The 21,110-nt window shown below is 53.2% G+C and overlaps 5 protein-coding genes across 5 annotated transcripts; 3 read left to right on the forward strand and 2 right to left on the reverse strand.

Annotated features, from left to right (window-relative positions):
* The first annotated feature begins 286 nt into the window (after nt 1–286).
* Nucleotides 287–1,612, forward strand: COCSUDRAFT_54594 (hypothetical protein). Its single transcript, XM_005644209.1, has 4 exons — nt 287–404; nt 527–650; nt 766–914; nt 1,087–1,612. The coding sequence occupies exons 2-4, from the start codon at nt 551–553 to the stop codon at nt 1,135–1,137; spliced, it is 300 nt and encodes a 99-aa protein (XP_005644266.1). The 5' UTR covers nt 287–404; nt 527–550; the 3' UTR covers nt 1,138–1,612.
* A 713-nt stretch (nt 1,613–2,325) lies between these two features.
* Nucleotides 2,326–6,881, forward strand: COCSUDRAFT_38139 (ser/thr kinase, ABC1 family; the record flags this gene model as incomplete). The annotated part of the gene is made up of 12 exons (XM_005644210.1): nt 2,326–2,415; nt 2,504–2,628; nt 2,762–2,900; nt 3,041–3,136; nt 3,274–3,408; nt 3,533–3,628; nt 3,946–4,146; nt 4,557–4,742; nt 5,045–5,223; nt 5,555–5,687; nt 6,075–6,263; nt 6,747–6,881. 12 exons carry the CDS (start codon nt 2,326–2,328, stop codon nt 6,879–6,881), a joined length of 1,704 nt encoding a protein of 567 aa, XP_005644267.1.
* Nucleotides 6,882–7,585: 704 nt separating this feature from the next.
* Nucleotides 7,586–10,705, reverse strand: COCSUDRAFT_44549 (UBX-domain-containing protein; the record flags this gene model as incomplete). The annotated part of the gene is made up of 7 exons (XM_005644211.1): nt 7,586–7,756; nt 8,111–8,300; nt 8,840–8,988; nt 9,376–9,553; nt 9,846–9,967; nt 10,204–10,373; nt 10,576–10,705. The coding sequence occupies 7 exons, from the start codon at nt 10,703–10,705 to the stop codon at nt 7,586–7,588; spliced, it is 1,110 nt and encodes a 369-aa protein (XP_005644268.1).
* Nucleotides 10,706–10,761: 56 nt separating this feature from the next.
* COCSUDRAFT_58457 (hypothetical protein) lies at nt 10,762–15,561 on the forward strand (the record flags this gene model as incomplete). Its single annotated transcript, XM_005644212.1, has 7 exons — nt 10,762–10,799; nt 12,339–12,416; nt 12,523–13,217; nt 13,793–13,975; nt 14,163–14,302; nt 14,414–14,570; nt 14,756–15,561. 7 exons carry the CDS (start codon nt 10,762–10,764, stop codon nt 15,559–15,561), a joined length of 2,097 nt encoding a protein of 698 aa, XP_005644269.1.
* A 179-nt stretch (nt 15,562–15,740) lies between these two features.
* Nucleotides 15,741–20,745, reverse strand: COCSUDRAFT_34223 (choline monooxygenase). Its single transcript, XM_005644213.1, has 12 exons — nt 20,606–20,745; nt 20,241–20,342; nt 20,037–20,120; nt 19,732–19,848; nt 19,439–19,523; nt 19,027–19,159; nt 18,433–18,577; nt 17,778–17,955; nt 17,285–17,367; nt 17,065–17,127; nt 16,504–16,625; nt 15,741–16,249 (listed from the first exon to the last, which is right to left on the reverse strand). The coding sequence occupies exons 2-12, from the start codon at nt 20,262–20,264 to the stop codon at nt 16,177–16,179; spliced, it is 1,107 nt and encodes a 368-aa protein (XP_005644270.1). The 5' UTR covers nt 20,265–20,342; nt 20,606–20,745; the 3' UTR covers nt 15,741–16,176.
* Between the last annotated feature and the right edge of the window lie 365 nt (nt 20,746–21,110).

Raw genomic sequence — 21,110 nt, forward strand, 5'->3', positions numbered from 1 at the left:
GGCAGCTGCTGAGGAGAGAGATTTGCTCTGCAGGTGCACTGGTCCCACAGGCAGCGACTCACCGGATGCACTGGAGGGAGCGTTATCAGAGGACACTTGATCTGTGGCCGTACATGGTTCCACTGACGCTGGTGTACTTTGCAGAGTATGTGATGCAGGTGCGTTCAGAAGCATTGCAGCGGCTTTGAGGGCTCAGAGACGCCTCCCATTCTACTGGCAATGTGCACCAGAGAAAGACGTAAGGCAGGTCTTGAGCTTCTCTTTGGTTGCTGCAGAGCGGAACCTGGACAGCGATTGGATTTCCAACAGCAAATACGCATTCAAGGCATCAATTCTATGAGGCCTCCAACTGGTGCTATCAAGTGGGGGTGTTTGTGTCGCGGTCCTCAGGATTGCTGTATCAGGTAAGGCCAGATACAGACCAGCAAATCTGTGACTTTGTTACCTGAGGCTTTCAGGAAAAATTACCAAGTGTTCAAGTCCTCAGCTCTCTTGCTGCTGAGAAAGCATTTCACCGTGCTTGCAGGCGGACAGAGCCGTTCTTTGGGTGATGCCAGCCCTGCAAATGGGCCTGCTATTCTTCTTTGTAGCCGTCGCCATCCTGCACTTCTGGTACAATTGGTGGTTACTGGCGCCCTGCTTTGTCACAGGTCAGCATTCATGCAGCTTTCCTTACAAATTGGCACAACCCAGTGATCTTGTCCTTCTGCATTTTTAAACCTGCCTGATGGCAATTATTGATGTCGGCATGCTGGATGCTGGCAGGTCTGCTTGGGGGCGCCGTCTATGTGAATGCCTTCACGCTACTGTCCAGAGAGGTGGAGCCACGTCTCAGAGAGTTTTCTCTGGCTGCTGCATCTCTTGCAGACAGTGTTGGAATCGCACTGGCTGACATCTGCGGAGTCCTTATCCAGGTCTACTTCTTTGTTGCCACCCACTGATTTCATGGGAGTTTGGTAGTAGTTCAAAAGCGCATCCTTTATTGTAAAGGGCGCGCTACAGACGCTGACTTTGAGGTTCTGTGTTAACGCTGAGCAAGTATTGAATGCTATTTCCGTGCACTGAGGACTTCTGCATTGCATGCAGGGCTGCCTATTCAAAGCAAATGGGCTTACTGGTGCTGACTTCACATGTTGATAGCCAGTGCAGACTTCATGCTTGTCAGTTTTACGGCGTGAGCGGGGAGCCTTACTGTGTCTGCTGCACGAGTTAGAGAGCAGCTCTGCAAATTGTTTACTGCTCATGCTAACCAGCCTCAGTACCGATGCCCAAAGTATGCTGAAGTACAGCCATCAGTCGTGGTAAGATTGTTGTGGCAGAGAAAAGACACGGATATAATGGATCTGCAATACCTTATTTGGAACCTAAGGCAACGTGCCTTGCGTGAAGCTAGCTTGCGCAAGCTCAATAATTGTAGCTGCAGCGGCTGCCAGATCTCAGAGATCACTGGGAGCTGGCCGAGCTGCGGCAGCTCTGCAGCATTAATGTGCAATATTGTCAGGCGCACGGTAGAGGCCATGGCCATGCGTACGGTGCACCACCAAGTTTGATTGGCCATTTGTGTACAGTGACATTTGACAGCCTGACTTGCAAGGAAGAGGCACATTTCTGGACTCTGGTAGGAGCCTCATCAGCTTCTGCAAGCATGTGCCAAGCACACATGACCCACGTGAGAACATTGGGAGGCCGAGAGTGATCGCCTATCAACGCGATTAGTTTCGCATGCCACGCTCCAATCCCGCACATTGATAGCCTTCTTGAAACAATCAAGCGCTTCGTGATCAATTCTGCAGTCTGCCTGATTCTCGTTGTAAGCTACACGAGTACTTTTGTGTTTATTGTGACTTCACAAACGGAACTTTATACACACTTTATAATCTTACAAAAGCAGAATCCCAAAGTATTTTGATTTTAATGCTCTGTGCACTTGGAAAAGAGGTTAGAACCGCTCAGGGCAAGCGCAGTTTGTAGGGCAAGCTCTTACTATGAATAGCCGATCGTTGAGAGGCTCGCCTGCGGGACCGAGCGGGAGGCTATCGAGCCAAGATGCATCATTTGTTATATGCAGCCGCCTTTTCACAAGGAGTGCTCCCAGAAAGAGATCGAGGCGGGAAGCTGACAAGCAAGTTCTTGCAGCAGCTACTACACCATCTGTGCCCCTAGCACCAGCAGGACTGGAGGTTCTCGCAGGGTGAGCCAATGCTGCCTTCGTGTTCAAGTTTATTGAATTTGTTCATGCATGCTCTACTGCTGGATGCAGTGCTGCAATCTCAGGAGGTCATTTTGCGGTGCAGAGACTGGGAACAGGCTTACCAGGAGCTAGAGATGCAGAGGGGCTACTGTGTGGTCAGCACCAGATACAGCCCTGCCCTCATCCGCGATCGCGCTCTCAGCAGCCCAACCGCATTCTTGCAGGTGGCTCACAAACCCGCTCCCAAACTCACCAGAGTACTTTATTCCTTGCAAGCGCAATGACTCATGCATCTCACGCCATGCATCGCAGGTGGTTGGCCGGGCAGTTGAGATGCTGGCAAGGCTTGGATACTTCTTTGGCAGCCTGGCGTTTGACAGGGCGTCAGGCAACTCGGAAAATAGGAATCGGATCCGGTACAGGGCAGCACAGCTAAGGTGCGACCTCATCCTCATCCACCTGTCACTCAACAACTAATATTCAGTCATCCCTGCTCTCAGTCAGTGCTGCTTGCTCAACAACTAGTGTTTTGACCAAGTCTTGAGCTGGATGTGTTTTTATTTTGTGAAGGGAAACGCTGACAGCGCTGGGGCCCTCGTTCATAAAGGCCGGTCAGGTGCTGGCGAGCCGGCCGGACATTGTGAGGGCAGACTATATGGAGGAGCTCTGCGTGCTGCAGGACGATGTGCCCTCCTTCTCAGATGATTTGGTGCGAGAACCTTTTGCACTTCGCCTGTGTCATGCCTGAAGGCGCAGTGAATGAATGGTCCTGTCCAGACCCCATGCAGGCAATCAGCATCACCTCTCGTCCAAGACTTGTCTTGAAGGAGATTTTTTCTGATATCGCAGGCCTTCCAGATCATGGAGGAAGAGCTTAGGCAACCGATAGCGCAGGTCTTTAGCTCGATCTCTGAGCACCCCATAGCAGCGGCCTCCCTCGGCCAGGTGTGCCAGCAACTCTTTCAGCCTCCCCACCTTTCCTTCTGCCACCATTGCGCCCTTCATGTAGGGCACTGCGAGCATTGCATAAGCTCTCTTCGTGTACATCTCTGGCACAACTATAAATGGAGTAATCTTGTCAGGTGTACAAAGCGGTGCTGAGGGACACTGGGGAGGAGGTGGCGATAAAGGTGCAGCGGCCGGGAGTGGAGCCCGTCATCCTGAGGGATTTGCTCATCTTCCGCTCCATGGCGCGCTTCATCAACCCCATCTCAAAGGTGCAGCAGCCCCTGTCAAGAAAGCTACTCCACAGTGCTTCTGCCGACACATGCCTTTCTGTGTCCAAAATCCTTGTGTAAAAGATCGCTTCTTTCTGTTTGTGTCTCATTGTCGGTGTTGCAGGCTCGGCTGGGCTGCAATTCAGAGCTGATCCTGGACGAGTTTGGGGAGAAGCTGCTGGAGGAGCTGGATTACCAGCAGGAGGCTAGGAACATCGAGGTGCCACTTTCTCCCTTTCCCTTCACTGGCTGCTATTATTCGTTCATTGAAATGCTGCCGAACATGCTGCTCTGCACACCTGAAGCACTGTGTCTGAAGGACTGTCTCTGGGCGTGCGTGATTGATTGTGATGGCTGCATTCCCGCTTGCCGAGAGCCACAAGCTATACTATATCTTCGCTCCAAGTCGAGCTCTGTTTAGATGCAGACGATTAATGCAGAAGGAGTATGGCACCTAATAAGCAGATATCAAACTACAAGGTTTTTTGGCACCATTAGGCAGTCATGATCTCACCCTAGCTGCGATTCCCCTTGCAGGACTTTGGGCGGAACTATGCGGGGGATCCGAAGGTGAAAATCCCCTGGGTGCGGCGGGACCTGTGCGGCTCGCGCATCCTGGTCATGGAGTGGATCGACGGCCTCCGCTGCACCAACCCCGTCGGCATCCAGTCATCCGGCATCGATGTTGACGAGTTCATCCGCTGCGGCGTTGTCTCCGGCCTGCGCCAGCTGCTCGAGGTGCGCCGTTTTTTTGAAAATGCAGCTTGAGCACAGGGTTTTCTTTTGACCATTGCCTTTGAGATCCACTCGAGTCCTTGAAGCTTTGTTATAACTGCGGTGGGCAAATTTGAAGTTTCTTCACTTCACACCGTTTCTTTACACCGTGTTTTGCAGAATTTCCCTTGCGTATAGCAGAGCTGGCTGAACCTCTTGAGGGGTGCTCGAGCCAATCGCACAGGCAGTAGTCTTGGGACACACAAATTTACAGTGGGTGCAACGTGTCCTTGCATCATGTGTGCATGCATGCATGCATGCCGGGCGAGCTTTCACCCGTTCAACATCTGAATCCCAAAGATCATATCCCCTGATGACAGTGTCCTGTCCTGTCATGGCTTCCTCATTTGATGCAGTGACTGCGGTGTGTGCAGTTTGGGCTGTTCCACGGGGATCCGCACCCGGGCAACATTTTTGCTCTTCGGGACGGCCGCATCGCGTACGTGGACTTTGGCAACGTGGCGGAGGTGTCGCAGCAGAACAAGCAGACGCTGATCGATGCTGTTGTGCACGCCGTCAATGAGGACTATGAGGAAATGGCCAAGGACTTTATCAAGCTGGTGCGCCCTTTTCACTGCTCTGAACACATCTGTTGTAAACTTTGCGACTGCTCAGTTGAAAGTGTTTCTATTGTGGATCCTGTGCCCAAGCAGCCAATGCCTCTGCTGAGCTGTCTGCACCATGCAAGTCTTTGACCGAGAGTTTGGAAGCCCTTCGACCTCTTGCACATCAGGGATTTTTGTGCATTACTGTGTATGCTGCACCACTGTGGGGCATGCATCAAACTTGCATGATCAGTGTGAGACTGCATTTTCCATGTAGGGCAGTGAATGTAGTGAGGGGAGCTGTTTTGTGCATGCAGGGCTTCCTGTCGCCTGGCACGGACATCAGGCCGATTGTGCCAGCGCTGGAGAAAATCTGGGCGGACAGCCTGGGCCGCAGCATGTCCGACTTCAACTTCCGCTCCGTGACATCTAAGTTCAACGAGCTTGTGTACCAGTACCCCATCCGCATCCCAGAGCGCTACGCCCTCGTCATCAGGTCAGCTTGCCACACTCCTAGCCTCACAGCGCCATCAATATTTCCGATATTCCCTCTGTACGCATGAGTGGCAACATTTTGACATTGTGACCGTCAGCTTAGTGTCTTGCTCTGATTGGGACCTTGACGGCGCTGTATGCCCATTTTGTCTTTGTGAGAGGAGCTTTCAGCCCGTTATGCCTCACTGTAGAAGCGAAGCAGCAGAGCATTTCAAAAGCACAAGCTCTGGCAGGAACGGCAATGCATATCTGCAATACTAGAAGCACGTTTCGGAATTGACTCAATCTAATTGAGATGGAGGGTTGAGGGTGCGGTTGTGGTGCGCGCGCAGGTCGCTGCTGACGCAGGAGGGCATCTGCCTGCAGCTGCGCCCTGACTTCCACTTTTTGGAGGTGGCCTACCCCTACGTCGCCCGACGCCTGCTCACCGACGAGGACCCTGCCCTCCGGGAACGCCTCTTCCAGGTGCCGCCTCCCTTTCTCCAGCACAGCAGCCCCTATCTCGTCCTTATACTATCTCTTCCACCAGTGTGCATCTTTGCCAGATAAACCTTACTGGGCCAGGCGTCATTTTCCCCAAATTTTGGGGGTGCAGCCCAAGTATCACGTGCTGAAAGTGCCGCATCATCCTGGCTTTCCTCTGGCAGACATGTCTCCCTGGCAACCCTGGAGAGAGTGGCTGCGCTTGGTGGTCAGAGATCAAATGATGAGCCTCAAGGGTGCTGAGGCGCCGTGCCACATGCGTGCGGGTGCTATTCGCCGGGGGACAAGTTCTAGAACCCAGGAGTGCTAGAACTCAGAAGTGGAGCCACAAAACGTGGTGGAGAAATCTTGCGCCGTGGCGGCGCGCAGGTGTTGTTTGCCGGGGGCAAGTTCCAGTGGAAGCGGCTGGAGAATCTGATCCGTCTGGCGCGCGAGGGGTCGGGCGGCCTGGATCTGAGCGACACGGTGGCCAGCGGCGCTCGCGTCATTCTCCTGGACGAGCGCCTGCGATCTCAGCTGCTCATGGCCCTCACCGAAGACAACCGCCTCCACGTCGACGTGCGCGCACTGCCACCCCTTGCCAACGCCTGACGTCACTCTGTGTTCCAATCTTCTGCCATGTGGTATCTCTACTAAAGTTGCCTGTGGGTTCTGTCATTTGGCTTCATGTTTGATATCGCTTAGCCCCCTTCACTCCCATGCTTGCCAGAAGCAGCCCCTCTTTTCTTCTTCCCTGACAGCAAAAGAACCTCACCACCGTCTCTCTTGACAGAGGGAGATCTCTGTCAATTTTCCTAAAAATGTATTCCGTGGCATGCTGATTTGGGCCCAGGTCCCCAGCATGCCAAAATAAATCTTCTTGTCATCTGGCAGCATCATGGAGCATAGTGCACAGGGCTAGACTTTTGCATGGGGTGGAGTTTCTTTGGACAGCCTTTTTGCCGATCAGCCGCATGTGGTCAATTCTGCCTGTACGGCTGCCTATTTAATGGCAAGCGTGCTGGGATGATCATGAGAGGTGTTGCTTTGGTTGCTGCGCAGGAGGTTGCACGGCTGGTGCAGTTGATCCAGGGGGACATAAACCCACAGAAGCTGGTGTCTGAGACGGTCGCGCGGCTGCCGTCCCTGTCGCGCCAGATCATGCTTCAGTGGTCCGACCGTGTGCTGGCGTCTTGAGAGCCTGACAGCAGCCTGTGCAGGACAGATGCCCTGGCATGCTGGGTGTAGACGTGCTGTCTGCCTTCCCAAACTGCCAGAAGAAATAAATTTTGTGCCCGTTCTGAGCAGTTGCATTGTTGAAGAGGAGGTGCCTTGATTGAAGAAGAGGTGCCTTGATATGGTGTATTGAGAATTAGAATTTTGTGTGCATGCTTGCCTTTTTGCCATCACCTTTTGGTGACTCGCCATGTGACCTGTGCTGACTCTGCACAGCTTATCAAGAGTGTTCGGAGGTGTGAAGTTTAGCTCGACTATAGATGAATACATCGTTTACTCTCGGCCCACAATGCAGGCCGCATGGCATTTGCTGTCTTGCAATACAGCCTAAGAATATGACGTGACCCAGGATAACTCAGAAGTCTGATCAGCTCATGAAGCTCTGTAGCACACAAAAATCTGTTGGGGTCCTGTAATATGAGCAATCACGAGCATAGATCAGGGTCAATGTAGTTCTTCATATAGTCTTAAGTAATTTTCTTTGAAACGCTGCTACCAGATGCTATATAACTTTACACTCACAAGTAGCCTTGCACAACAACATCAGCACACTTTGCTCCTTTGAACCACGGGATGCTTCGCAGAGGCGCATCATCTACTGAGAGCCGCATGCACAAGCACATGTTCCAACTCGTCCAAATTCATCCGTTGCAGCTCTCACAAGCTCATTCCTCGTCGTCAACCTGAACTAGCAGGGCAGCCTGGGGTGACAGCCCCAGCTCAGACAGGGACTTGGCCAGAGATGGTCCACTGAAGACCTGGCGAGGGAAAGAAGCTGCCAGGTGGAACTTGACAGCATCCAGCTCCTCGAACGAGCCCACCCAGTCCCACACATCCTGCACACCCACATGCAACCGCTAAGACAAGACTCCTCATTACTGTACCCTTAAATGCTCAGCTCACCTCAGCAGCATGCACTTATGCAATCTGTGCATTCCTACGTCGAGCATTTGCACATGGTTGATCATGCACGCTGCATCCCGGGGGGCCACCTTCACACTTTACAGGACTTCAATGTGCAAGGCAAGCACTTGCGATGCAGAATAAAGAGACCAGCAATCAATACCACCGGCTATGGAAATTATTAAGCCCGGTAGCCTCCATTGCTGTTACAGGTCCCTACTAGGATCAGCACACTGCTAGGCCCAAACAAGGGCCCCAATAGATGGCCTGACCGGGACGGCACTCACCTGGAGAGCGGCGGACGACGAAAATCTGTGCAAGTGGTTGGAGCCGTCGGGCAGCCGCACGCGCAGGGCTGTTGTAGCAGGCGTGCCAGCCGCGGGCTCCGGCTTGAGCGACGCGCGATTGGTCGCTCGCCGCGCCGCCAGCAGCGCTGCCCTATCCGCCACCCTGCGCGCCTCCGCATCCGCCTGCGCCCTGCATGGAGTAATAGCAACTCTCAGCATATGAAAACAGATATGATAAGCGCCTTGCTGCGCATGGCTAGCAAAAACCCCTCGATGGCCTTGCTCCTGCTCCAAGATCTCGGCTGCATTGCAAGACCAACGAACGCCATTTGCTGCAGTTGCTTCACCCGCCTGATGTCAGCCCAGTCGATAATAGAGAATTAAAGAACACTTGAGCGCGCTGTTGGTTGGATGTGAAGGATTGGGCTGTTGGCATGGCTGCTCTTTTCCAAAGCAGGTGAGCAGAGGGTGGCTGCTTTGACACAAGAAATATTGTACTGGGGACTGCCTAAACCAAGGGTATTTCAGATGCGTGAAGGCGGATGTTCCACATCTGTCTGTCATGAATACCTTGCGTCAGCACCCATTGGTCCATGTTTTGGACACAAGACAAATATGGAAGGACGCATGAAGGCTCCCCGCATTTGGCATCTAAATTACCCCTTCATCACCACGACAATCACGCAATTTAGTGTCACACTGTTCTGGGGTGTGAGAGCCGTGGCGCACTTGGACTTGGCGGCTGCCTCGGCCGCAGCGCGCTCTGCCGCTGCCTGCTGCTCGCGCTTGGCAGCGCGCTGGCGTTCCCTCTCCTGGTCCTCCGCCAGCGACTGCTGGTAGGCCAGGTCCTGCTCCTCCCTCAGCCGCCGATTGAAGTCCTGCCACCATTGACATGCACTTGTCAGTAGAAGCAAGCGACACCCCGCGGTCACTTGCCATTCACAAGCAACATATTGGCACCACTGCCGGGGTTGCACTGTACGCTTAAACGCGCGCAAGCTGGAGAAGCTGGGAAGGACAGCAGGGCGGCACAGCAAGAGGCATTACGCTCAGGAATTAGATTCTCTTACCCAGCGACAGCTTCCAGTCCAGCCTCCTTACGTGCAAGTAACCATATACAGTACAAAACCCTTTCTTTACATTTTAAGAGTAATCTGCATGCTGCTGATCTTGACTTGAGACTGCTGCTCATATTGTAGCCTCCTCCTTCAGCTGGCATCCCGAAGTTGAGCTGTACATAAACTATTGACAGGCAGAATGCGCACCCGCTCGTTGGCATCGGCCTGCTCCACGGCGAGGTGGCCGCCGTGGTCGGAGACGGCCTGCTGCAGCACGCCCAGCAGCCGCGCCGCCCCCGGGCACCCCTCCACTGCCGCTGTGAGCTGCGTTCGCGTCCCCGAAAACGCCAGCAGCGCGCAGTACGGGTACCCCGTCACCCGCAGGCTGCAGCACACACATTCATTACATGTCAATCGGGCAAATGGAGAAGACAATCGGGTTTGTCTGATTGTCAGTATCTGACACATCCTTGATACTGTCTTAATCACTACATTCCTTATGCTCTAATGCAAGAATTCAAGTGCCTCTTTTAGACCCCCTTTCTGGGCTTCAGCAAACCTGACTAATATCCCGGGGACTGACTTCAAACTTGAAGACTTGAAGGAACTTCTTTGTCAATCATAGTGTCATTGTGATTGGGGGAGACGCTTGCATTTGAGTATCCTAGAAGCCTGACCTGTTGCTCAGCCGGTATGCATCTGGGTAGCTGATGTCCCCACCCCAGCACACAAATGTGCTGTTCACATACTCCACCAGCTCCGGATTGCACAGAGTCTCGCGGCAGAACTTTTCCGTGTCCTGCACAGCATTGGCACCGTTCGGTGGGTGTGATCTTCAGCATATAATTGCATATTGCCCAGACTTTCCAGACACGCTGATCACAAGCCAACCCGTTGTGCACAGGAGACTGTACTGGACGGCAAGGCAATTCAAGGCACTACCCATTGGCAAGAGACAATGTACGACGCTTATCAATTTTGGCCTGGGGAAAGTGTTGCAGTGCTTGCCTGATGGTGGGGCGCGTGCAGGTAGACAAAGAGGAATTTGAACTGCGAGTGCGCCTGTGCTGTGGCTGCCTGCCAGCCGCAGTCCCGCCACTGCGGCTGCAGCTCGCCGTACTGTGCTGTGAAGCTGCGCTGGAAGGTCTCAGCAGCTGCCTGTGGCTCCACGTCATGCGCACCCCTCATCAACGACTGCAGCGCCCCTGCAACAACAGAACGACACACCTCAACTCAGCCTCATTGAAGCTTCCCTCAAATATAGGGAAAAAGCTTGCCTCAAGACTGTCGTGAGCGCACTGCGGCCCACATGAGGTGCTTTGAGTCATATTGGGGGACTTTATTTTCCAAATCATGCAGGTGACGCAGCAGCAGTGCTTGCGCAGGTGAAGTGGGGCAGCTGCGCACCTCGGATGCTGGACATGACCGATGCAGGCAGGATCCTGTTGCCGAGGAATGCTATGGCTGCTGCGCCCAGGCCCACAACGCCAAACAGCATGCCAAAGCCCGAGGAGAGTGCTGCTCTGGGCATTGACATGATTGCCCCAAGCAATCCCCGGCGCTGGACCTGCCACTGCTGCTCCTGCTGCTGTGATGTGGGCGCAGGAGGAGGCTGCCGTGGCCGCTGCGGGGTAGGCTGTGGGGAAGCTGATGGGTACCCTGGCGCTGCTCTCTGACGCTCTGGGGCTTGGTCTGCAAGGGGCAGAGCGAGGCTCAGGCCAAGGTGACAAAGCTGACCTTGCAGCATGATGAATTGTTTCTAGGTAGTATTGAAATGTAGTGTTGGAATGGATGAAAGCGGTCATAATACCATTATTCTGCATTTGTCAATATACTGGCCAGTATGGCAGTCAGAAGTGCTTGTGTAGACTTCAATTCCAACTTCCAATATAAGGTATCAAGATGCACGTTACAGAGCATCGAGCCAAATAAGCTAGCTGCAGTATGCATGTATGTCAGGAAGAATGATATCTTGCCGAATAATTTTGTTCTGGGAAGTGTCGAATACTCTCATCAGTAGGTGAGTAAGATAAGCAGGCTAGGCGTGGAAGCATGTCATGGAACACATCGACAGAGGATGGTTTCTTACCGTAGTACATTTCGATTGCTCGATCGAAATCACCATTTGTGGCTTCCAAGAAAAACGCAGCTTGTTCTTGAGGGGCATTCGTGAGGGAAACGAATCGCCCGACATCCGAACTGCTTGCACTGTCGAGTCTGTCTGCAGAAGACCCCTCCATGGTGAACAATAAAGCAATAGGTGGCAAGGAACAGCATTCCTTGCAGGTTTCTGCTGGAAGAAGCTGCGTATGCTTGGAGGTTATATCCCTTAAGAAGGGTTATGATGCTAATAGTGCTAAGCCCTGTCATGAAGCGGTGACAGCTGTTTCAGCGAAAACATCCCTGAAATCGTGCTAATATCAGCACGTTGAAGCACTTAGAACTGGTAAAAGTAGCTTTGGGATCTAATTTGGGAAAAGCATGCATGGCAGTGAGTGAGTAGTTGCAATCCGATTCCACACATGAAGTGTTGTGCAAGTTCGGGGGACAGAAGTCGGCCAGACATACGTGGAAAATGTGTTATTTTCTTCTCTAAGGAAGGCCACCTCCTGCAGTGATTCGCCTCATGTTTCTGTGCTTTAGACAATGTGACTAGCATGGCACTGCGCTGGCCTATTGCAGTAAATTCAGTGCTTCTCTTCGACTGCAACGGAAGGAAGTTTTAGTATTGATATGCAATATAAGACTCACCTCCAAAACTCCCGCTTCCTCTTTCATAGGGCGGGTGTCAGCAGTGGTATATGTCAGCAGAGCAGTGGCTGTCTAGCCAGTCACCGATGCTCTTTTCAAAGCAGGAGCATCACAAACTGGCGCAGATACGCATCATGCTGCAGAATAAGGGCTAGTGATTGGAGGAGACCTGAGTCCCACTCTGAGTGTCGACAGCACCGCACGCCGCTTACCCTGAGTCTGACGGCCGGCCTTGCAGCTGTCTGCCTACTGGTCACACAGCCTGCCCATGCAGAGCTTTCCAGCGCGATATCTCCAGTCAGGCAGGGCTTCTAACTACCTGTGCATCATGGGAATCCTCAACAGTCCTGACATGCAAAGCCATATTGGATAAGCACGGAGCACCGGCAGCTGTTAAAGAAGTCCAACCTGTGCTGCAGGCAGTCGGGGGCGGGTAGCACTGTCACAGTGGACAGGGCATGGCTGGAGAGCCTGCTGCTGGATGAGTTGGGATCCCGGTGAGCATCTCTGCGGTCTTGGGTCAGAGGGCCTTCTCTGTCACTACTTGCTGTTGGTAGGCTGTTTTCAGGCGGCTCCCATGCGTGATCCTGTTCGATGTCGCAGGATCAACTCCCTGTCAGATCAGGAGCTGATGGCAATGCTGGAGCAGCTGGTGCGCAGCAGGCAGCCAGGCAGCAGCCAGCGCTCAGCGATCCCTGACAATTCCCGAGGACTGTCAAATCCCTTGCAGGGCATGAGTTTGGCCTGGCCTTGGGCGCAGCGGCAGGCGCCAGAGCTGCAGGGCCAGACGAGCAACGCAGGAGACAATGTGCTGGAGAGGATAACTGGCTCGTTGCCAGGATGGCTCAAGGGACCCAGTGATGCAGTGCCGGATGCAAGTGCAGCCAATCAGGGGCAGATTGACAGCGATGCTCCTCCATCCGCCAGTTATGACAGCCCTACTCAGCCGCAGGATGCGCCCAGATCATCCGCCCCGCTGCCAGAAGGAGTGTCGAGCAGGGGATCACAGCCGATGTCCATGTCCGAACGCCCCACTGTCGGTGCCGTGCCTCCAGGCACACCTTCCTCAGGAGGCAGCACCTCTGAACGCCACAGTGAAGCTCCAGTGGCAAATGAGGCGGAGGCAGCCAGAGCTGCAGGCCAGGCTCGCAGTCCGGAAGCTGCTGATGGGACGCCGCGAAGGGAGGAGGCGGACCTAACAGGAAGTCTGCTGGAGGCTTCGGGCCTGCCCCTGCGCTTGCGTGAAGACGGCCTGCCCGAGGCCAGCAGTGCAGCTGGTGAACAGCGCTTGCTGCAAGGTGGGTCAGAAGCATCTGAGCCGCTGTCCATCTAATTCAGAAACACATTTTTGCGTGTTCACGCGTAACAGGTCAAGCTTGCATCTTGGGGTTCAATTGACTACAGTCTGACATTGAGCTGTAGCAGCGCACTAGGGGTGGGTGTATGACAGTGTCAAGTCCCTTTTTGGTCACTCGCCATAAGGCGAATGTCCTTTACGATCGGTCAACCTGGTACGGATTATCTCTATCTTTTCCCCCTTCCCTATGCCATGTGGCTGCTCGTGAGGCGGCCACGGCAGCTGAACGGAACGCGAGGCGCAGTTTAGAGGCCTTTCCAGGGGGATTGCCCCGTTTTTGGCCCTAGATTATCTCTAAATATTTCCCTGGCGATTGGCTTTACGGGCCTGCGACTTCCGCAGTCATCAGAGAGGTGCTGAGAACTGAGATATCAGGACATATCGGCACTGCAGTGGGTCGTGAGTGTGTTGTAGAATGCCCTGGCTAGCGACACTAACCCCAGTTCGCGTATGACCTCTTCCCCGCCCACGGGCGCTCCCACTTGTTTAAGTCGAGGTTGTCCTGCTCTACTGCAGGCAAGGTCTTCTTGGAGCGTGCATGGCAGGTGGCTGGGACTGCTGCTGCGGCGGTTGCGGCTGCTCTGACTACCGGGCTCAACTCCATTCCAGCTGACAGTCGTTTTCAGAACCTCCAGACTGGCTCGGATGGCAGCCTGCCTGCAGTTGTGGACATTGCACCGCAGATCGCTCTTCTGGCAGGTACATCCCCTTTGATGATTTGCAGCCTCTGTGGCATCCTTTCACCGTTTATTGAAATCTTCTCATGTGAGATGCTCTCATGTACATCAGGTTGTTTGGTCCCTAGGCGACAATGGAGTCTATCTGTCTCTTCAGGGCATGCGGGCAATAATCCGCAGTGGCAAGCTGGTGTTTGCTGGTTGGCCAGGTCTTGGTGTGGGCATCTACACCTTGCTGCGCCTGGTGGGATTTGACAACAGCGACAAATCTGGCGATGTGGATCCGGCTGATGAGGTTGCATCCAATCTGCCCAGGCAGCCAACAGCAACCATACAGCCTCGTTCCCAGGTGAGCACTGCAGCATAGCAAGAGCGCTGTTCTCTTTCCGTTGCATGCACTGTGCATGTGCAGGATATAACTCACAAGCGCGCATGGCAACTAATGATTGTCTGCATGCAGGCTGAGTCAGGTCAGACAGCGAGGAAGTTGCCGTCTGCCTGGGACCTATTGAAACTGGTCCCCAACACTCTGCTGGGCTTCCCAGTCTCCATATCGAGTCCATCTGCACCCGCCTCCTCTGTCATGCCTGAGCCTCCTCCTGACAGCTATGCTCAAGGTCAGCCCTCACCCGCCATTCTAGCTAATGCCATAGTAGCACATCAGTGTGTCTTTCGGCTCAATTCTTGCAGCCATGCTATTTTATATTGTTGCGCATTGCAATCTTCATAATCTTGATGCAATCTTCTTAATCCGCATTCACGATGGTGAGCTGTCTCAAGCCTCTCATTCAATTGTATGCAGGGGGACCTGATGTCATGCGGCAGCCTCCAAGGGGCCCGCCATCTCCATCTGGGCCCATTCTCTCACCAGGCAGACGGAGCGATGCAGGCAGCGAGCACAGTCAGCAGCCAGACACCATACTGTGGAGGCGCGAGGAAGCCCCCAACAGGAGCAGACAGGCCGCGGAGCCTGCAGCTGATGTGCTCTGGGTCAGAGACGAGGGAGCGCAAGCACCAAGGGGCGGGGCAAGTGTGCCAAGGGACTCGGCTGCTCCAGACAGCACGGTGCTGTGGCGGAGGGATGAGTCATCCGCTCCCCGGTCTCTCACATTTCCAGGGCCCAGCTTGAACAGCGCGCGCATTGGCACTGCCTCAGTTCCTCTGCAGAATAGATATCAGAATGGGCTGCCAGATCCAGTCAGCGATGAGGCAGACCCCTGGACGGCGCCGCAGCAGTTACAGCCGCCTGTCAACCCAGACACTGCCACCGCGGAGGAGTGGGTGCGCATGCATGCCGAGCTGCAGCAGAGAGGTGAGGATCCTTGGCGAGAGCCACTCGGCAATGGTGCACAGACAGCTCAGCCAATCAGCGGCAGGCCTGGCACAGCCGAAGTGGGGGGCCGCAGTGCAGCTGTGGGCAGCGCGCATGATAAGGACAGGGGCGAGGATGGCAGGAGACACGGTGCAGTATCGGGGGTGGGCCAGAATGGCGACCAAGAGAGTGGCAGGCCACGCAGCAAGGCGAGAGTGAGAGACAAGAGTGTGCTGTACAACAATGTGGAGCAGGTGCCATACATCAGGCAGCAATCTGCATACTTGAGGAAATGAGGGGAGTGATACTGTTTGCGAAGTAGCAGTGTATATGAGAAGCTTGTATCAACTGGGACAAATTTTGTGAGAGCGGTGTTGCAAACTGGCCAAAAAAAATAGCATGGATAAGATATTGTTTTGTAGCTATATTGACCTGTTTATTGAGAGCTTGATCTGAAAGGAGGATGCTCTTCCCAATATGTTGCTTAAATGTTAGAAGTGTGACGATCCTCTGGGAGACCATGACAGTTGACAAATTCACACACGATTGCCATGAAGCTTCAGAAGAAGAATGCTGCCGTAATCAGCATGTGAGTCAATGTTGTCGCTGAAATGTTGGATTACTAATGCAAGTTCAGGGTCCTCGTTTTGGTGAATTCAAAGTATCAAATCTTGACGTCATAGAAAAGCGCCAGAGGAGCTTCCATCATTCATCATTCCATGGACAGATGTTCATGCATGCAGACCCTCGCCAAAGCTCTCTCATATGATAAAGAGCCGTCACATTGTACACATACTGTTCTGTTAGACCATCCTGCCAGGCTGTAACTTGATTGACTTGCTTAACGGGGAATCATATGTACTTTACAAAGAGATTCCAGTTGGAGATCTCTACCCTGCCATTGTTCTTCTTTACTGCCCCACAAGGTCTCTGTGCACCAGCTTGTGGAAGTGGAACACCGGCTCCTCCACAGACGGTGCATACCTGTCGCAGCACAGGTAACAGATTAGTGATAATAGTGATGCAACTTTATTGCAACCCACCTTGCTGAGATCAACACTTTCCGATGCCAGGCTCAACACTACAGACCCATGGGTGTGCATCCCGCTCTGTTGTCCAGCACATGGGGCAATCAATTGCTGCATGCTTGGCACTCAGAGATGCCACAGCAATATCTTTGTCACTTGTCCTGGTACACTTTTGAGTAGATGCAATAGGTTGACTGGAGGTGTGCCCACCTGCCGACATCATAGGCAGGGGACGCGAGGCCCTTCTGCACCAGGTCGCACATGTGCATGTCCTCCCTCTGCACAATGTCCTCGCCCATCACCACCTGGTCAATCCACTCCTTGTCATCCACCTGCAGCCACACTATTTCATTCAGGCATCAGCAAAATGCAGCTTGTCTGCAGACGTACCAATGCCGCTGGCAGGAAAAGCGTATACGGTAATAATAAAAACAGTGGTTAGCGAAAGCCCCGGCTGGCGGGGGCGATATAAATACTGAGCCCCGTGCCCACGGTTGATTGAGACTTGCTCGGATCTGGCGAGTGTATCAAGGGGTAGGATACGTGGCAGCCATTTCATGCAGCTTGTCTGCAGACGCACCTTACCTCTGGCAGGAAAAGTGTGTAATAATACCAATATTTAGCAACGAGGAGGGACTTAGCAAGAAGTGTGGGGTCACAGCAGAATATGTCCACAGTGCACATGAAGTGTGCACAGAAGTGAGCTTATGGCAAGGCAGCCAAACAAAGCCTCAGCAGTAAAAAGGAAGCTTGTGCAGGAGGACGAAGTACCTTGGAGGTGTGCACGTAGTAGTCCATCAGCACCTTTGTCTTCTTCTCACCCAGAGGCAACACCTGCATGCACCCCAATTATACTGTTACACCCACTGCATCCGATCCCATAAATAAAACAGGAGACATCTACCTCTGTACATCACAGCAGGAGTGCATATTTAAAGCAAACTAAAAATGTGACCGCTGCCCAAAAGGTGTGCAAAGTGGCAATCCTGACCCGCATGGTGCCCATCCAGAGGCTGTAGCGGTTGACCATGATGTTGGGGTACACAAATGTGTAGCTGGGGCCCCGGCCGTCGCCTGCACACCAGGCGCAAGCAAGTCTATCAGACTGCGTCATCATGCAAAGCACTCCAGTGACGTGTGCTCAAGACCTGACAGTACATGCTGAAGGCACGAAGCCAGCACCCACAACAGGGGCGGTTCACCAAGTGGAGAGCATGAATATCAGCACACTTTCTTTGCACAAAGCATGAGAAGTGAGGTGTAGGACTGCAGTCTACAGGCATCGTACGCGCTACAGATAACAGCTGCCTGTCTGCACTGTGCCTTCATCCTGTGAGAGGACAGGTGTTCAGAACGGCACGCCCTTTGATGTTTATGGTCCCTTGCGCTGCCAATACAATTACCCTCACAGAGTTCCCTGCTGTCAGCTGTCAGTAACCAGTGATCACAGTGCGGCACGGGGGTGCATGTGGGATGAGTCACACCCTCGATGCGGTTGGCGGTGATGGTGTCCCACTCGCCGCCCTCCTGCGGCCGTTCCTCGGGCGGCGCGAGCGGAGAGAACTGGAAGGAGTTGTGCTCGTAGCAGACGCTGTGGTACTCGTCCATGTCCAGCGCCTCACATAGGCCCGGGTGCGCAAACGGGCAGTGGTAGCACGTGTCCTGCAGCGCGCCGTTTTTGTGTGAGACCCTCACAGGAAACTTCATGATTGTGTATCGCCCACCTTGAGGCTACGAAATTATTCGTGCTCCTGGCCAATCTAGCATTTGTATGGGACTCTTACAGTGTACCTGTTTAATGTGCCCCAGACAATCTGAGGTCGTGAGATAAGTCCTGTTTAAACTGCAGCGAGGTCTTCATGTGATTTGCAAGGACTGCTGTATTTCATTTGGATCACGCCACCGGCTGCAGCAGAGCATTTTAATAATATAAAATCTCTGTTTCCCCATGCACCCAGCCCCAAGAAGATCATCGCCCATCAATCATAGGAAATGAAACAGGCGGCTGCATGACGAGCATCCACCAATTGGAACAGCCTATACAAAACCCAGGATCTAAAACTGTCAAGACTGGATTGGATCAGTTGTAGGAGCATTGGTCCAAACAGCATGAATGGAGGCTGGGAAAAGTGCACGCACGAGGTAGTTGTCGTTGAAGACCTTCCAGTTGCAGTCGAGGTCGTAGGGCACCGTTCGCACGTGCACAAGGTCTGGTGCCTTCATGTCGCATGCCTCCATCTTGCGCCCGCCCTCTCCCAGCCAGTCTGCTACGCTGCCCCTCTCGCTGCAGCAAAGTCATTATTCCATTCAAACGGGCCTCAACAAGCTTTTAGGGTGGCCTAGATAGAATTATCTGGTGCCCGTTTGAATTCCCAGAGAGTTGCCACCTCCCTAGCCAATGTGGGGATGCAATGGGAAATCTACTGGGCGGACCTAAGCTCCATCTCAGTTCCCAGAAAAATGTAGATTCCCCCTGGCATGTCAAACCCTGATCAGCTTCCCGATCAAGCAGCAAACCAGGCAGCTCATAACCCAGGGATTTTTGGCACCATCAAATACTTGCTGCCATAGAGCCAAGCCAATAAGGCACTGCAGCGAGAGTCACAGAGCTAACCCAGAATCCTTTGAAGTCAGGGTGTTAATTATTGCTCATAATCTGCGCATCTGTGTCCGAGCTTGATGGATGCAGGAAGATAAGTCGGCAGGCATGCAGGGTCAGGTGAAATGACAGACCTGGTGGGGTCTGCAAGGATGAAGACAAACTGGCCCCAGGTGTCAAGCCGGATGGGCACGAGGCCGTAGTCTTGGGCCTTGAAATTCTTGATGCCCTTCAGCTTCGTCGCCCCCCTGAACCGCCCCTCATGATCTGCCACCAATACCAAACAACCTTCAGCTCTAAAATATTCTCAAACGCTTGCGTTGCTCAATTCAGGCCAAAAAGAATGTCATGTGTCACATAAAGCCTCTCCTGCAAGAAAACCAATTGCACCAAAATCACCATACGTGGCCATCAAGTTGCTGTACTTACCGGCCATGACACCAAGCTCACCCAAGGGGCGCCCCACAGCACTGCAAATGTTTCTATGGGCATGGGCAGAGTGCATTTAGCTTCAGCAACAGACGGCAGCGAGCAAGGGTTGCTCACCGTACTGCCAGCCGTGGTACATGCACTCGAACATCTGCACACAGCCGCTGCCCTCCGCCACTGGCGCAGCCTTATGTCGGCAGATCTGCGACACCACACACAATGGTAACTTGCCCACTCCATTCCATCCTCTTTCCCCTGACCTACAGTTTTCTGTATACGCAATCGTGACAAAGAAAGGGTCCTTTGTTATATCAGTGGCACCCAAGCATGCTGCCTTCTGCCCTGACATATAGGTTGTGAAATAAGCAGACATAGAAAGCAATGGGTGCCAGAATAGGTCAGGGGCTCACATTGTGGAATGCGCGCAGCTGGCCGTCCTCCCCGCGCACAACGACGTAGTTGATGTCGGCCACGCTGCCTGTGAAGTAGTCGCCAGCGTTGGGCGCCTGACTCGCGTGCCCGATCATCTGCACAGCAGCCCAGTATCAAGCCCTAGAGCACTCTTTTGAAGGGTGGCATGCACATGGGAAGATCCCCATTGTGGCTCTGGCGCTTCTATTGCATTGTGGTGGGTCTAACTACAGCGAAAGATATCTGAGAAGCTTGCAGGGACAATTGCAGCATGTTCTCCTGCATTGCACAGCGGAAAGCTTACCTGCCAGTTGTTGTGGAAAATGGCAACCTTCTCCAGTTCAGCCACCTGGGGGCTGAGGTACCAAGATGAGGGGGGTGTGTTCGCCTGCACCAGCGGACAGATTAGACAGTACGAAAGCATAGGTTGCGAAGGACAAGGATCCAGTGGACAAGATCGTGCACCACCCCAGCTTGCCACCAGGGCATCGAGGCAGACACGGCATACCTCCTCGATCGGGGCGTAGGCCATGGTCCAGGGCTCCGGTTCGTATGTGGAAAAGGGGGATTTGCTGAGATCGAGCGTCGCTGGCGCCTTCCCATTGCTCACCTGCACAAGAATATGCAAAAGGTCATGGGACAGAAAATAAAATTCTGTGATTGCTGATATACCATACGGCCCATCGGCTGAGAAAAATTTAGTGAATACATGTCTCACTAGATTGGGAGATATTCAGCTCCAAATAATCGGAATTCACAAGTATAACGACGTAATGACGCAAGGGTCATCACGGTGTGAAAAAGACAAAAACACTCGTGTCAGCCATCCCTGGTGGTATGCGAGCAAGGATAGAAAATATGAACGAAGCGCACTTTTTGCGCGTCGCCAAGAAGTGGCTCAGCGATGCAGCGGACCGGAGCTGCGAGTGTCCTGGGTGCAGGACGGCAGACAGGCAATAATGCCGTGAACGATCCACTCACCATTTTGAAAGTGTGAAAAGGAACCCTCAACGGTAAGAATCCAAGGTGTATTTATTCTTGAGGCCTTTCGTCCGAGTCTTCGTATGCCGTTTACGACTCGGTGATTAGTAAACGGCCCACGTGGGTCAGGTGCGTATTCCGGCAAATAGCTTTTCCCTCGCCCTAGCTGCAAGATTCACCCCTTCTACCTGAAGTACATACCTGAGAGAGTCCTACAACGAAATAGAAGAGAGCGTGCTTGGTGAATGATGACGGGGGTTTGTGCTGCTGGTGTTGATTGTATTGTCCGTAAAAGCAGAGGTCAGCAGGTACCGAAATCACTTATAAGATTCCCTGCATCACGAGCAAGAAGATACTTGGCTGTCACCTTACCCAAAGGTATGGCCGCAGACGTCGC

The sequence above is a fragment of the Coccomyxa subellipsoidea genome (genome assembly GCF_000258705.1).
Source record: "Coccomyxa subellipsoidea C-169, whole genome shotgun sequence".
Lineage (NCBI taxonomy): Eukaryota > Viridiplantae > Chlorophyta > Trebouxiophyceae > Coccomyxaceae > Coccomyxa > Coccomyxa subellipsoidea.

Bases quoted from the DNA above. Each gene is read 5' to 3' on its own strand.
- COCSUDRAFT_54594 (XM_005644209.1), top strand. From the start codon at position 551: ATGCCAGCCCTGCAAATGGGCCTGCTATTCTTCTTTGTAGCCGTCGCC. The intron at 651-765 runs GTCAGCATTCAT...GGATGCTGGCAG, and splicing joins GGCGCCCTGCTTTGTCACAG to GTCTGCTTGGGGGCGCCGTC. The intron at 915-1,086 runs GTCTACTTCTTT...CATTGCATGCAG, and splicing joins TCTGCGGAGTCCTTATCCAG to GGCTGCCTATTCAAAGCAAA.
- COCSUDRAFT_34223 (XM_005644213.1), bottom strand. From the start codon at position 20,264: ATGGCCTACGCCCCGATCGAGGAG. The intron at 18,578-19,026 runs GTCTGTCATTTC...ACTTTGCTGCAG, and splicing joins ATCCTTGCAGACCCCACCAG to CGAGAGGGGCAGCGTAGCAG. The intron at 16,626-17,064 runs GTACTTCGTCCT...GTGTGGCTGCAG, and splicing joins ACTACGTGCACACCTCCAAG to GTGGATGACAAGGAGTGGAT.